Source organism: Emydura macquarii, unplaced genomic scaffold (genome assembly GCF_026122565.2).
Source record: "Emydura macquarii macquarii isolate MOO-44397 ecotype Brisbane River unplaced genomic scaffold, CSIRO-AGI_Emac_v2 contig_2636, whole genome shotgun sequence".
In the NCBI taxonomy this organism is placed as follows: Eukaryota; Metazoa; Chordata; order Testudines; family Chelidae; genus Emydura; species Emydura macquarii.
The window spans coordinates 41,869,383-41,884,708 of record NW_027132773.1 but is presented as its reverse complement, the minus strand read 5'-3'; the positions used below and the strand labels follow the sequence as shown (position 1 = coordinate 41,884,708).

Sequence of the window (15,326 nt, the reverse complement as noted above, 5' to 3'; positions counted from 1 at the left end):
GCAGCATATATAGACTTAACGGCAGCATTTGATTCTGTCAATAGAACTGCCTTATGGAAGGCTGCACAAGGCATTGGCATTCCTGACATCTTCTTGAGGTTAATTAAAGATCTGCATAATGACCTGTGGCACGGGTGTGATGGGAGACCCATAAGTCTGAAAGGTTTTACAGGAGATTTGAGGTGAAGCAGGGATGTGTCTTGGCCCCAGCCTTGTTCAGCCATGCAGTAGATTGGCTCCTTGAACATATCTCCGCAACTAGGTGTATAACTTTCAGTTCAACTCCTTTTACTGACGTGGATTAAGTGGATAACGTTGTCCTCTTTGGCCAGGATGCAAATGACCTTAAAGAGGCACTAGAGAGCTTCCAGCACATGGCAGCTTCCCTTGAATTAAGAATTTCTTGGGCAAAACCAAAAATCCAGAGTGTTGGCACAAAAGTTGTGATACAAGACCTCTGTGCTGCCTGACAAGCCATGGAAGTTTCATGTATCTAGGCAGTAAATTGTCATTCAATGGACACAGCCAGACAGACACTCTAGGAAAAATCAGTTTAGCAGCCTCTGCCATAGAGGACCTGCGTAGAATATGGCTCCAAAAGAAAGTTAAATTATATGCAAAGTGCTAATTTATCAAACCTGTGTACTTCTGATCCTCTTATATGAAATTTAAACATGGATATTGCTTAAACAAAACATCAGGAGGCTGGAGACATTTCATATGCATTGCCAGCAGTGATTATTGGGCATAAGATGATTTGATTTTATCAGTAATCGAATATATTCTTGAGAAGTGGCCTCGAGAGGATTGGAGTCCTCGTTGGTCAGTGCTGGCTGTATTTTTTGGTCACATAGCCCACATCGGAGATAAAGTCCCTGCACATCGAGCCCTAAAGGTTGGACTTGAGGTCAGGAGGGGGCATTGCTTGGTCATAGACTGACATCAGCCACATAGTCATCCATGATTAACCTGGCTGCACAAAATCAGTAATAACCCTGTGGCGCTTTTAGACCTGGAATAAAGCTGTACAACATGGTTATGGACTTTCGGCACTACAGACCCTTGCTGTTGAAGAGTATTGTTGTTGTTGTATAATTCACATCCTGTTGCAAATTTCTCAAAGGCTTAAGCACAGCCAGGATTTCAACTGGCTTTTCTAATTATGGCATTAATTGCTTATTGAATGTCACTCTTACTTTCAATACAGATATATTTTATATTGAATTGAAGCCACTTAAGTTAAATCCATAGCTGGTTCCAAAAGGCAACATTTTATGATAATGGTGTTTGGTATTTTGGCCTAAAAGTTATTAACAAATGCTTTGCAGTTTGAAGAAAATAAGGAATGATGAAATGAAGAAAAATATAAATACTGTGAGTTTCCAAATTATAGCATGAGTCTGCTCCAGCTCTCATTGGCATTAATAGTAAAATGATTCTCTAGAATGAGGGCTTGAACTTGTATATATAATGTTCTAGTCACAACTAGAGCTGTGTGAAATGTTTGTGATGAAACCCAAAATCATTTGAGTTTCATTATGAACTTGAAATTTATATCATGTTTGTTCCAAGGTCCACCAGTTGATGCCCCTTCTTGGTGAACCTGGGCTAAATTATGCTTTCAATTACATCATATACAGTTTACAATTTCTCACGGTTTTGACTGGAGACTAGGCAATACTCACGGATTTAAACAGGGCTTTGCTTTTAGATGCAAGTTTTGTTCAAACCCAAACCTATGAAGACTGAAACAAAAGAAAATGTTTTCATAAAGACCTGTGGGTGAAACTATTGAGTTGCACAGAGCCTTGTAGCTAATCCAATTGTTTTAAACAGCCTTACATTAAAATACTTGTTCATTTGAGATAGGAATAAAGGAACTTACATTTTAGATCAGACCAAGACTGTCTATCTAGAGCGGCATCCTCTTTCATTCTATCTAATGTATTTGGATATTCTGTGGCATATGACACCTATGTCTGTCAAATTTTGTGAAATATATTTGACTTCACTGTTTGTATTTTACTGATGATGGGTATGTTAGAAAGAGAAATATAAATATAATATATGATGCACAAGACCCAATATGCTCCCATGAAACATGTTCAACATCTGTTATATTTTTTCTCTTATTTTCTCTGAATGACACTTTACAATCATAGAATCACAGAAGATTAAGGTTGGAAGGGACTTCAGAAGGTCATCTAGTACAACCCTCTTCTCAAAGCAGGACCAACCTCAACTAAATCATCCTAGCCAGGGCTTTGACAAGTCTCATTTTAAAAATCTCTAAGGATGGAGATTCCATCACCTCCGAGGTAACCCATTCCAGTGCTTCACCACCCTCCTAGTGAAAAAGCTTTTCCTAATATCCAACTTAGACCTCCCCCACTGCAACTTGAGACCATTGCTCCTAGTTCTGTCATCTACTACCATTGAGAACAGCCTAGCTCCATCCTCCCTGGAACCCCCTTTCAGGTAGTTAAAGGCTGCTATCAAATCCCCCTTCACTCTTCTCTTCTGCAGACTAAACAAGTCTATTTCCCTTAGCCTCTCCTCATAAGTCATGTGTTCCAGCCCCCTAATCATTTGTGTTGCCCTCCACTGGACTCTCTCCACTTTGTCCATAACCTTTCTGTAGTGGGGGGGCTAAAACTGGACACAATACTCCAAATGTGGCTTCACCAGAGGTGAATACAGAGGAATAATCATTTCTCTTGATCTGCTGGTAATGCTCCTACTAATGCAGCCCAATATGCTATTAGCCTTTTTGGCAACCAGGGCACACTGCTGACTCATATCCAGCTTCTTGTCCACTGTAACCCCCAAGTCCTTTTCTGCAGAACTGCTGCCTAGCCCATTGATCCCCAGTCTGTAGCTGTGCATGGGATTCTTCCATCCTAAGTGGAAGACTCTGCCCTTGTCCTTGTTGAATCTTATCAGATTTCTTTTGGCCCAATCCTCCAATTTGTCTAGGTCACTCTATGTCCTATCCCTGCCCTCTGGGGTATTTACCACTCCCCCCATCTTAGTGTCCCCTGAAAACGTGCTGAGGGTGCAATTCAACCCATCATCCAGATCAATAATGAAGATGTTGAACAAAACCATCCCCAACACCAACCCCTGAGGCACTCCACTTGTTACCGGCTGCCAACTAGACATCGAGCCATTGATCACTACCCATTGAGCCCGATGATCTAACAAGCTTGCTATCCATCTTATAGTCAATTCATTCAACCCATGCTTCTTTAACTTTGCTAATAAGCAAAGTTTATCAAAAGCTTTGCTAAAATCAAGGTATATCACATCCACCGCTTTCCCCATATCCACAGAGCCAGTCATCTCAGAAGGCAATGAGGTTGGTCAGGCATGACTTGTCCTTGGTGAATCCATGCTGACCATTCCTGATCACCTTCATTTCTTCCAAGTGCCTCAAAACAGATTCCTTGAGGACCTGCTCCATGATTTTTCCAGGGACTGAGGTGAGGCCAACCGGTCTGTAGTTCCCCGGATCCTCCTTATTCCCTTTTTTAAACATGGGCACTATATTTGCCTTTTTCCAATCATCTGGGACCTCCCGCAATTGCCACGAGTTTTCAAAGATAATGGCCCATGGCTCTGCAATCACATCAGCCAACTCCCTCAGCACCCTCGTACATCTGTCCCCATGGACTTGTGCATGTCCAGTTTTTCTTGGTCCTGAACCTGTTTTTTCAGCATTGATGGCTGCTTACCTCCTCCCCATTCTGTGCTGCCCAGGGCAGCAGTTTGGGAGCTGACCTTCTCTGTGAAGAGGGAGGCAAAAAAACCAACAACTACTTCAGCTTTTTCCACATCATCTGTCACTAGGTTGACTCTCCCATTCTGTAAGGGGCCCACACTTTCCCTGACCTTCTTGTTGTTGCTTACTTACCTGTAGAAACCCTTCTTGCTACCCTTCATGTCCCTTGCTAACTGCAACTCCAGTTGTGCTTTGGCCTTCCTGATTTCACCCCTGCATGCTCGAGAAGTATTTTTATATTCCTGCCTGGTCATCTGATCAAGCTTCCACTTCTTATAAGCTTCCTTTTTGTGTTTAAGGTCACTGAAGACTTCTTTGTTAAACCAAGCTGGTCGCCTGCCATATTTGCTATTCTTTCTGCACATGGGGATGGTTTATTCCTGTGCCCTCAATAAGGTTTCTTTAAAATAGAGCCACCTCTCTTGGACTCCTTTCCTCTTTATATTAGCCTCCCAGGGGATCCTGCCCATCCACTCCCTGACGGAGTCAAAGTCTGCTTTTCTGAAGTCCAGAATCCAGATTCTGCTCTTCTCCTTTCTTCCTTTTGTCAGGATCCTGAACTCTACCATCTCATGGTCACTGCTGCCAAGGTTACCACCCACTTCTACTTCCCCTACTAATTCTTCCCTGTTTGTGAGCAGCAGCTCAAGAGGAGAATGGCCCCTAGTTTGTTCCTCCAGCACTTGCACCAGGAAATTGTTCCCAATACTCTCCAAAAACTTCCTAGATTGTCTGTGATCTGCTGTATTGGTCTCCCAGCAGATGTCAGGGTGATTGAAGTCCCCCATGAGAACCAGGTCCTGTGATCTGGAAACTTTCACTAGTTGTCTGAAGAAAGTCCCTCTACCTCATCCACCTGGTCAGGTGGTCTATAACAGATGCTCACCATGACATCACACTTGTTGCTCTTGCCTCTAAACTTAACCCAGAAACTCTCAACAGGCTTTTCTCCAGTTTCATACTGGAGCTGTCAGCAGTCATACTGCTGCTTTCTTAGATATAATGCAACTCCTCCACTTTTTCTCCCCTGCCTGTCCTTCCTGAACAGTTTACATCCATCTATGACAGTGCTTCAGTTGTGTGAGTTACCCCACCAAGTCTTGGTTACTTCTACCACAAAACTTGAAGGAAGTAGATGTGGCTATTTTGCTCAACACTGTATAGATATAGGATAAGGCCTAATTTTGCTACCTTTACTCACACTGAGTAATACTGACTCAAGTCAACATGAGTAGACACAGTCCTTGTCTTCAGTGAGCTCATTTAGGAACAGAGAATCTACAAGCCAGTGCTCTTGCCTTTTAGCCAGTATTGATCATTACTTCCATAATTTAAAATAAAGGAAAAGAGCTTGATTTGTTTTAGAGCAGATAAAAAACGGAGACTATTTCATTAAAATTTGTCAAAATGCATCCCTTTTTATTATTGAGAATTTTCAAAATTAAAAATTTCAACCAGCTTTAGTTATTTCTTAATTGTGATTTTATTGCCATGAGATTTGCATCACATATTACAGTTACTAACTTAACTCTCTGTAATTCCGTTTCATTCGCTCTACAGTATCTATTCTGGAGCCATGAAAGAGACCCAGGAAAAGAAACAAAACAAAACTTTCAAAAATTAAAAAGTGAACAGGCAATTTGTTCCAATGGCCAGAATACAGGACTTGGAATTAGAACATCTTGATCTCATTTTGTCAAAGGCTTGTTGCACGTTACTTTGGGCAAATGCCAACATTATCAAAACCGTGTGCTCAAAAGTAGGCATCCTCACATAGGCACCTAACTAAGTAGTCTGGTGTTGAACAGCCATAACTCACATTAAAGTCAATAGGAGTTTGGGGTATTCAGCACACGTGAAAATCAGATCAGTCATTTAGGTGCTTGACATTAGGCACCCAACTTTGAAATGTTTGCCTCACTATTTTAGCTTCATACATTTGCATGGTATTTTAAAAATAAATATATAAAATATGTATTATTATTATTATATATTATTTTATTTATTATTATAATTATTAGAAATATATAATAATATATAAATAATAAAAATATTAGCAGACAAAGTCCTTGTCCCGGGGGTCTCACAAGGTATGTAAGAAAGATCACACTCAAGAAAGAGAAATTCACTTCTGTGCTGGTGGTGTGAACAAGGCCTAGGTATCACAGGTTATGTCTACACTAAAAAAAAAAAAAAAAAAGACACGTGGTAGGGTGTCTCAGAGTCTGAGTCAATCAAATCAGGCTATAAGGCTCCCACTATAGGATAATAATAGCAGTACAGATATTTGAGCTGGAGCCCAACTCAGTTGATCTGGGCTCTGAGACTCACTGCTGTGGATCTTTTGATGCACTGTAGACTTACCCACTGAAAAAGGCTAATGTGGGCCTAGGGATGTACAGAGCTTGTGCACAGGGATGAATTTTTCCTTTAGCGAAGATATAAAACCATGGATAAGGAAGAGAAAGAGGTGAGAGACTAAACAGCCCAAAAATGGGGAAAAAGATTCATCAAAAATATTCAAAATTTTGAAGCTATTTTTGTTTTGCAGGGTTCGAAATTTAACAATTTTTTTTTAAAAAAAATTCACAATATAGCTTTTTATAAAAAAAAATTAATTTTCAAAATTTGGAATTTTAGTTTTCCCCGTTTTCACCACTGATTGTAATAAAATAAATGTTTTTGTTTCATTTTGTTTTTCTCATTTTTTTTCCATCATAACTTGTCAACATTTGTCCAACTTTTGGGAAAGTTCCAGTGTTTCATTTTTCCCAGTCTCTAACTTTTCCAAAGCTGAGTAAGTTTTCAAAATTTAATGGAAATAAGAAAAAAGGAAAAACGGGAACCACGTCATGCTATTGTATTCATTGGGAAAAGAGGAAAACGAGGAATAAACAGGAAAATACAAAAATCAGAAATTTTAAAAATCTGTCTTTTTTTTAAATTGAAAAAAAAATTCATTTTGAAATTAAACAAAAACAAAAATATCTTTCGTTTCTAAATTTCCCATTTGAAAAATTGAAATTTACTATTGAAAATGAATTTTACATGGGAGGAAAAATTATTTTTGAAGAAACCATAATTTTTGGTTGAAAAATATGGCTATTGCAGTCATTTCAGTTGTCTAATTACATTACTTGGCATGGTGAGAAATGATGGCAAGGGATTATTTTCTGTAATTATCTACTGTTATGATAGTGTATCAAGTGATCCTAATTTAATCAAGCTCTTTATTTAAACTCTGTTTCTAAACCATTAGCTATTGAAAAAAATATTTTCCACACAGCACATTGCCTGAGTCTTTTGTTGATTAATTACAACAGGACACACAAAACTAGGACAAATATATTTAAAACTGTCACTTTTTTGTTTTTCAATCACAGGTTCCTTCCCTAAAGTCCAGATCAGAAGGGAAATGCATTCATTAGCTGGATTCACTTAGCAAATTCTTTTTTTTTTTTTTTGTAGTGACTTGAAGCAAAACATGTGCAATTTTTTTTCAATTACATTAAAATGTCCCTAGGAAATATTTAAATCTTAAATCACACTAACACTTTAGCTCAGAAGACATGTCTCTGACACTACATTAAAAATCTTTCTTGCCATCTGGCTCTGCTATGAACAGCTCTGTTAGGATGAAATTGTCCTGTGGTACAGAAAGCCAAAGGAAGCTCTCTTAACCACTTAAATCCTGCTTTGGACCTGCACCACAAGGTGATATAGTAGGCAGCGAGGCCATGCAGGTGTATGTATGTGCCCACCCCTCTCCCCTCCTCCAAACACAGGGAAAAGCTTCACAGGCGGACATAGTTAAAAAAAAAAAAATTCACAAAAAACTGCAAGAATGAGACATTCCTAAACCACTGTGATTCATAATAAAATAATGCATCTGATGAAGTGGGTTTCTGCCCACGTAAGCTTATGCCCAAATAAATTTGTTAGTCTTTAAAGTGCCACAGAACTCTCGTTGTTTTATTATAAAATAAGTATGTCTCAGAAAAAGATCAAGGACCACAATATGTTTAAATTATATTTACTGAAATTTCACTTTAGGAAGATGAAAGACAACTGTACACTATGGCAAATACTATCAAGGATGGCTCCATGACTCCTGAATTGGCTGAAATCATAAAGCGTCTGTGGAATGACCCTGGGATTCAGGCCTGCATCGAAAGGGCAGCAGAATACCAGCTCAACGACTCAGCCATTTAGTAAGTGACAAGAATTATAGTTTAACAGTATAGCTATTACAGTGAGGTGCACTCAAGAAAGACCTAAGATTAGATGGTCTTTACCAGAGTTTTAAGAAGGTAGATTCTAGATATTCGTTGATTATCGCTTTCAAGGAAATACAGCCCGAATGTTGTCAGAAGGGCAGAGACGCAGCAAATGAAATGTGTGAAAATGAATGTCTGGTAACCTGAAAAAATACAAGATTATTTTTGGTTTACCTAGACTGCATTAGTCACATTTGAAGAAAGAAAACAAGTCATAATAAAAGGACACTTCATTCTTTGAGAGTTTGGTTGATAAAATCAAACCGTTGAAATATTCATACAATTTTCTGAGGTATTTGATTTAGTACAGCACAACATTCTGACTAAAAAGTTAGCACTATCAAAGCCCATGTTAAATAGATTAAGAGCTGACAATGGGAAATCATCATTGAAAGTGAGGATTTTCTAGTGGGGTTTCCGCTGGGTTGGTACTAGGCTTTTATTTTCACAGCATTCGGTCAGAGAAATTGCATCATAAAACATAATGTATTCTTTTTGGAAGGTTGGAGTTGCAATGTGACTCATTTATTTACACAAAGAGCCAAACATATTGAGAAAGCAGGCTGCTCCCTAAAGTAGAGAGGCACAACTCATCCCACCTTGCTGTAGGCTCTTGGAGACTAACTCTGAAAGACCCAGACCACACACTTCCTTACAAACCTCTTGGAAGCCTAAAGCAATAGCTTGTAATTTTAGCACAATTTTCAGTACACCAGATAAGCCTGATGCTAGTCAACATTTTCATCAATGCCTACTGGAGCCATTCTAACATTGTATTTAAATTGCCTTTAAAACTACTTGGATTATAAACTCTTTGGAGTAGGGATCGTTTTTTTCTTCTGTCTTTTGTTCAGCATCTAGCATGATGGGGTCATGACCCATGACTGGAAGTCCTAGGTGTTATTGTAATACAAATAATATATATTATAAACCAGTGCCTCAGATGGTGTAAATCAGCAGAGTTCCACTGACTTCTGTAGAGGAGACACCTGCTGAGGATCTGGCCCCAAGAGTTTTATTGACTAATTTTTTAACCTTTTAGTTAGGTGAGTCCAGTAAGGTTGGACATTCTTTTTTCTGGTGCTTTTATTGTTTGTTTGGTTGGTTTTTTGTGTTTGTTTTTTCTTATTAAAAAAACGTTAAACTTCTTGAACTCTGGTGAACATCTCTATTTTTAGGGTGTCATAATTTAGAAATTCCTTGTCCAAATAGTTCAAATTAGTCTGAAAAATTTTACTTTGGAATCAGACACAATTTATCCAAATTTGAGGTCAGTGTAAGGGGTAAAATTAGGGTTATAATAGAAATTCAGCTGTAGCCTTAATAATGGAATGACTAGTACTAGCACTTAATGCCTCCTGCTTGTTCAGGCACTTGACTATCTTATGTGTGTGTATATTGACTAGCATATATACATGTGTTTTACTACTTACATACTTTATATATAGTGAAGACTGCCATAGTTCCTGACTCCCACAGAACTGACCTCTGGCTAAAGTAACTGCTAGACCACAGGCTCAGAAAACAGGAATTTAGACCCAATGAATGGGAATTAAATGGCAATTTTAAAATAATAGGTTGGCTGCTGTCTGCTGGACATACATAATGGGTTGACATTGAAATGCTGAGAGGAACTGAAGTACTCCTTCCTTCTCGAATAAGGTCTATTCAGTTTATAGTATGAAAATCCTATTTCAAGATATTTATTTACTAAACTGCAACTATTGAAAAATCCAAGCACTTGCACTTTTTAAATTTGCAAATGTTAAATATTGACAGACTAAGATGGGAGTGGAGATGGAGTTTGCTTTAGTAGTTCTCCAGTCAGCTGAACTGTACACAAGAGCATACTGGGTTGGGTAGAGCTTGTGTGAGAGAGAAAAAAAGCACAAAGCCTAACAAATATCAGAGAAACTTACAATATTTTTTTTTAATCAAAGGCAAACAAGCAATGTAGTCCAAATGGAAAAGGGCCTGAAGATACTGACACCATTGTTGAATCACATATCAAAATTGACACCATTTTACCTTTACATTTTGTTCGCTATTTGGATATCAATTGTAAGAGTCAATGTATTTATAACCCTAAATAGTTCATGCCTTCCTTTTTGTTTCTAGTTCATAACTATTTTTTATGTTCGCTTTTAACTTCACAGTGAAGAGGATCTTCACATATTAGGGGGCAGGGTTACTGATAAGCCATTTATAAAATTTTACTTGAAGTTAAGAGGAGAAGAGCTAGCTTAAGGGTGGTAAAGGCATTCAAATGCAGAAGATTTGGTTCTGCCACAGACTTCCTGTGTGTTTCCGGGCAAGAAATTTAAACCTCTGTGCCTCAGTTTACTTCTCTGTAAAATGGAGATAGTACTTCCCATTTCACAGGGGTGTTGTGAGGATATTAACGCTATGGGCCCCAAACTTGGGTGAAAGGCCCCCTAGTGCTACTGTAATATAAATGTTAATAACAGTATTAATCAGTAATAAAGAAGACACACACATTCCTGAACCTTTAACCTGTAAATTCATGCATGTGCAGGGAAACGGATCATAGCTATGAATTCTTCTGAACCATCACATTCTCTCATTGGAACATTATTCCTTTTGGAAGAGGAAAGATATTATAGCAACAACCTGGCAGCACTGTCTGATGCTCAATTTCCTGGCAAATCTTCTTTCTTTAAGAGGGATTTTGTCATGATTGCAATTTCTACTTGATTGAACTAACTTAACTAGACTTTCCCACCTGTGCTTTCTTATCATTCTTGAAGAAGATAAAGACGTGCTGGAGCTGAAGTTTTCCAGGAGATGATAATGCATGAAGCTAAATTCTATTCTTGCTTAAGACAGCAGATCCCTTTTGAAACCTATGGGGTACCATGGTGTATGTGAGAGTAGAACTGAGTCCAAATAATAGCTTTGACACAAGTGTAACTCCATTGACTTCAGTGGAGTTTCTCCCAGTTTACAGGTGTGGAAGAGAGAATGAGAAGTAAACAGAGGCCCATTTGTATTGGGAAAAAAATACTCATTTTTTATTTGTATCAGAAATCTTCTCTGATTCACTGATTATTAATTTCTATTCAATTTCAATAGCTTTCTCAGTGATTTGGACAGGCTAACAGTGCCTGGATATATTCCCAATGACCAAGATGTTCTGCACTCACGAGTGAAAACGACTGGAATTATCGAGACTCAGTTTTCCTTCAAGGGTTTGAACTTCAGGTATAAACCCCTCTGATGTTTGTTCCTGGGTTTGTCACATTTCAAGCTCTTTGTAAAAGGTTGAAAAAATAATTTAAAAAGATTAATTCTTCTGGATGCTACTTATCCAAAAAGGCTGGTATATTAATAACTCAGTTATGTCATTTTTGAACCCTCTATTACTTATTTGATGGTTCATAACTGAAACAAGTGAAATACTGTGTTGTAAACTTCCCGAGTTTAAGTTCATAATGAAATGATTTTAAGAGATTTCCCTGAGAAATTTGAATTGGAGTTTAATCTTTCAGTCCGTACTCAGACAAAACTCCCACTGTCTTCCTGTCTGAGTACTGATCGCAGCAGCAGACCTAAAAGGGCATCTTTACATTTGCAAACGTCTAAGAATCAGGTTTCAGACTGTGCCACCTGCATGGTGGCTTGTGACTCCTGTAAATTTGCTTACCTAAATTATTTTAACAGCATGCAAATATTTTACTATTACTGATTTGCATCTACTTTCATTTTTTTTTAATAACAAGAAGAATTACTCTTTGCATTGGAACTGAACATTATCAGTGATGGTCAAAAATTGGAATTTCTGTCCTGTGGGAAATTCCAATATTTCAACATTTGTTTTCATACTGAATCACGAAGAAAAAAAAATAAAAATGTCATCAATTTTCTTGGAACAAAAGTTCTGAAAAATATTGATCAGAACTAAATGGTCCAACACTTTAAAATCTCAAATGTTTCATTTCAGTTTGTTGAACCAAATCACAATATTTAGTTTCAGCTTTGTTCAATATCTAGCTGCCTTCTCCACAGCTCCCAGGCTGCCTCATGGGAATTGTAGTTTGGGAGCTTCATTCCACCATTCTCCTCCATGGGCTAGACTCTTCAGTTGGACTACATCTCCCACCACTGTCATGGGACTCCCATGATGCACCATGACAATTCAACTGCGGGGGAACACTGCTGTGCACCATTGGAGATGTGATCCAGCCAGGGAGCCCAGCTCAAAAGGGAGAATGGCGGCATGAGGCACCCCAACTACAACTCCCAGGGGTAATTTAGGCAAGTGCAGATTAATGTCAAACTGTCCCAAAACAAAATGTTTCAATTCGGTTAACTAATATGTTTCAATCTGAGTTGAGCCCACTTGGATTTTCTCCATGAATAAAAATTTTTAAAAAATTCAGCAAAGTCAAAATTTTTCCATCGAAAATTTTGAGAAGAAACTGCATTTTTCATTGAAAAAAACATTGATGAAAAATTCATGATCAGCTGTTGTAATTAGCTCAGCTAGTGACTAAATTCCTTTTAAAAATGAGATTTAGACTCCTAAATCAGTTAGGCATTTCACAGTGCTTAATTTGTAATGAAAGATACTGGTGCTCAAGCAAGAGGGCCAGGGCTCAGGATGTTCCTTTGGCAGCTGAGTGACACGTTACTAATGCAGCAAGCCCAGAGGTATTGGAACTATGAGCTGCCAAGCCTAGAGGTTCCAGGACTCAGCCTGGCAAGGCCTGGCACAAATTAACACTGTATTGTAACACTGAGCAAAGTAATGCTGATAAAATCTGAGCCTTAATTGCTATTGCTAGCTCAACCAGTGGTTGGTTTCCCATTACCCCCGTGTTTTTATTGATCATTTTGCCAGTTCTCCACATGCATAAGAATTAAACAAAGAAAATGTTAATGGATTTGGGTTGGGTTTTTTTGTTAAAGGTTAGGGAGGCTCCCTGTCTGAGACTGTTACGAAAGGTCCCCTCCACCATTCATTTCAATGGAAAATTTAGGGGCCACTCCTGCACTGAACTCTGTGTGGTTGGGGTCCTTTACCTGTGCAGTGCCCTAGTGACTTAACTGGGGCTCTGGAAGAATGCATGGGGCTAACCACACAGAGCTCCTTGCGGAATTAGGGCTTTGTTTTGAACGAGATCCCCAACCCACATTTGGAAGAAATATGCAGATCTGTTTGACTTTTCCAAGGAGGAAGGAAAATGGTGCCCACCCAAGGCTTGAGCCAGCAGGGTGTTTCAACATCCATTCGTCTCTAGTTACTTTGTGTACTTTGGAGGTGTGAGCGTCTTCATTATCTACTTTTAGACATGGTATGTGTGTTATTCTTTTCTGTCCAGAATGTTTGACGTGGGTGGACAGCGATCAGAGAGAAAGAAGTGGATTCACTGCTTTGAAGGAGTTACTTGCATCATATTTTGTGCTGCACTCAGTGCCTATAACACAGTCCTGGTGGAAGATGGAAAAGTGGTGAGTCAGAAGGAAAAAAAAAACCTCTTGTGAGTTGTGAAGATTTAATGTGCTCTCTAATGGCACATTAGAAATCTTCCCTTTCCTTTTCCTTTTCCTAATAACCTTCTTTTAATGGTTAACACACTATGCTTGTATATTGATAGAAGAGCACATCAGAGTAAAAGTAACAAAGTGATGGAATCTGTCAGCTTCTCAAGGGCACCTTTTGTATTTTAACAGAACAGAATGCACGAAAGCCTTCATCTGTTCAACAGTATCTGTAACCACAAGTACTTTGCTACCACCTCCATTGTGTTGTTTCTAAATAAAAAGGACCTCTTCCAAGAAAAAATAACAAAGGTTCATCTCAATATCTGCTTTCCAGAATATGATGGTAAGTTATGGGTTTCAAGATGAAAATTACATTAAAATAGCCAGCAAAGGCAAAGCTGCAGAAAGCTGTGAGAGGGTTATTAGGGCAAAGGGACACTATGTTCTTATCATTCTGAGTGGATGCTATATTGATACTCACTGGACCAAATTCAGAACCGACATAAGTAGGTTCATGCCATTGAAGTCAATGGAGTTTCACCTATTTACACCAGGCCTGCGTCTAGCCCATTTTTTCTGCATTACATAAAGATAAATGTGTGAATGCTGGTCCTTTTTGTAGGTCATAATTTCTATAGATATAGAAAACAGCAGTTGTTACAGGATAATGCAGCAGAACACGTAAAGTCAAGTTACACTACACCAGTAGAATAAACAGTACCGTGCTCCAAACTGCTATCCTAATGTGTACATTAAGGCCCAGATTTTCAAAGATGACTAGTAATTTTGAGTTCCCAACTTGGGACACCTTTCATAGAAGCCTAATTTTCAGAAGATGGGTTCTCAGCATTTTCTGAAAATCAGGCCCCTTAAAGATGTCTCAAGTTGGCCACCCAATATTGCTAGTCAATTTTGAAAATTGAGGCCTATGTGGTTTTCTTGCTTTTTCTTCCATATTTTTTTACTCCTTCCTCATCTCACCTTCCTTCCTGTGAGTCTTGTCTTTTCTATTTTTAACTCTTTTCTTCCTTTCCATTTTGTCCTACTATTTTCTCATCTCTTCCTGTGTTTCTCCCACTTACTGCTCTCCTACTTTTGGCAAGTCTCAAAACCAGACCAATTATTTACATGATGAAATACAAATTTTGGTGCCTAACTTAGTTTCAGAGTTTTCAAGAGTGGGTGCTTCAAGTTAACGTCCTGACAAAACTATTTGTTAGCACTTGCTATGAAGCCCTTGATGAAAAATGTCTTGTTCATATCATCTGCTGTTATCTCCAACTAGGACTAAACACATTTGAAGATGCAGGAAATTACATCAAGAAGCAGTTCCTAGATTTGAATTTAAAGAAAGAAGACAAGGAGATATATTCTCATATGACCTGCGCCACAGACACCCAGAACATCAAGTTTGTTTTCAATGCAGTAACAGATATAATAATCAAAGAAAACCTGAAGGACTGTGGGCTCTTCTAACCATTCGCTCCCTCACCTCATCCTCTCTTTCTTCCACTACCTCTCTCTTCTCACCTTGCTTTATCCTGCATGTTGTTTGTAGTGGAAAAATGAGAGGAAAGATAAAGTGCTGTCAGCTAGGCTTTGATTAGATGTAACTGTATACCTCAGGTATAGTTTGCATTGTAGAACAAAGACCCCTCTGTAAGGACTGTCATGAGATTATGTGAACCTGATGTCGAGAGATTCTGTGTTCCCATAACTCTTATTGATTTTAGCAGGAAATTCCTACTGACTCCAATGTAATT

The 15,326-nt window shown here is 38.5% G+C and overlaps 1 protein-coding gene across 1 annotated transcript in view; it reads left to right on the top strand.

The window, feature by feature from the left end:
- The window catches only part of GNAT3 (G protein subunit alpha transducin 3), a 30,196-nt gene extending 15,157 nt beyond the window's left edge, over positions 1-15,039 (top strand). The window contains exons 4-8 of the mRNA XM_067564001.1: positions 7,835-7,992; positions 11,152-11,280; positions 13,401-13,530; positions 13,753-13,906; positions 14,849-15,039. Of these exons, the coding sequence (XP_067420102.1) occupies positions 7,835-7,992; positions 11,152-11,280; positions 13,401-13,530; positions 13,753-13,906; positions 14,849-15,039 (762 nt within the window). The remainder of the gene's footprint in view (positions 1-7,834; positions 7,993-11,151; positions 11,281-13,400; positions 13,531-13,752; positions 13,907-14,848) is intronic.
- The last annotated feature ends 287 nt before the right edge of the window (positions 15,040-15,326 follow it).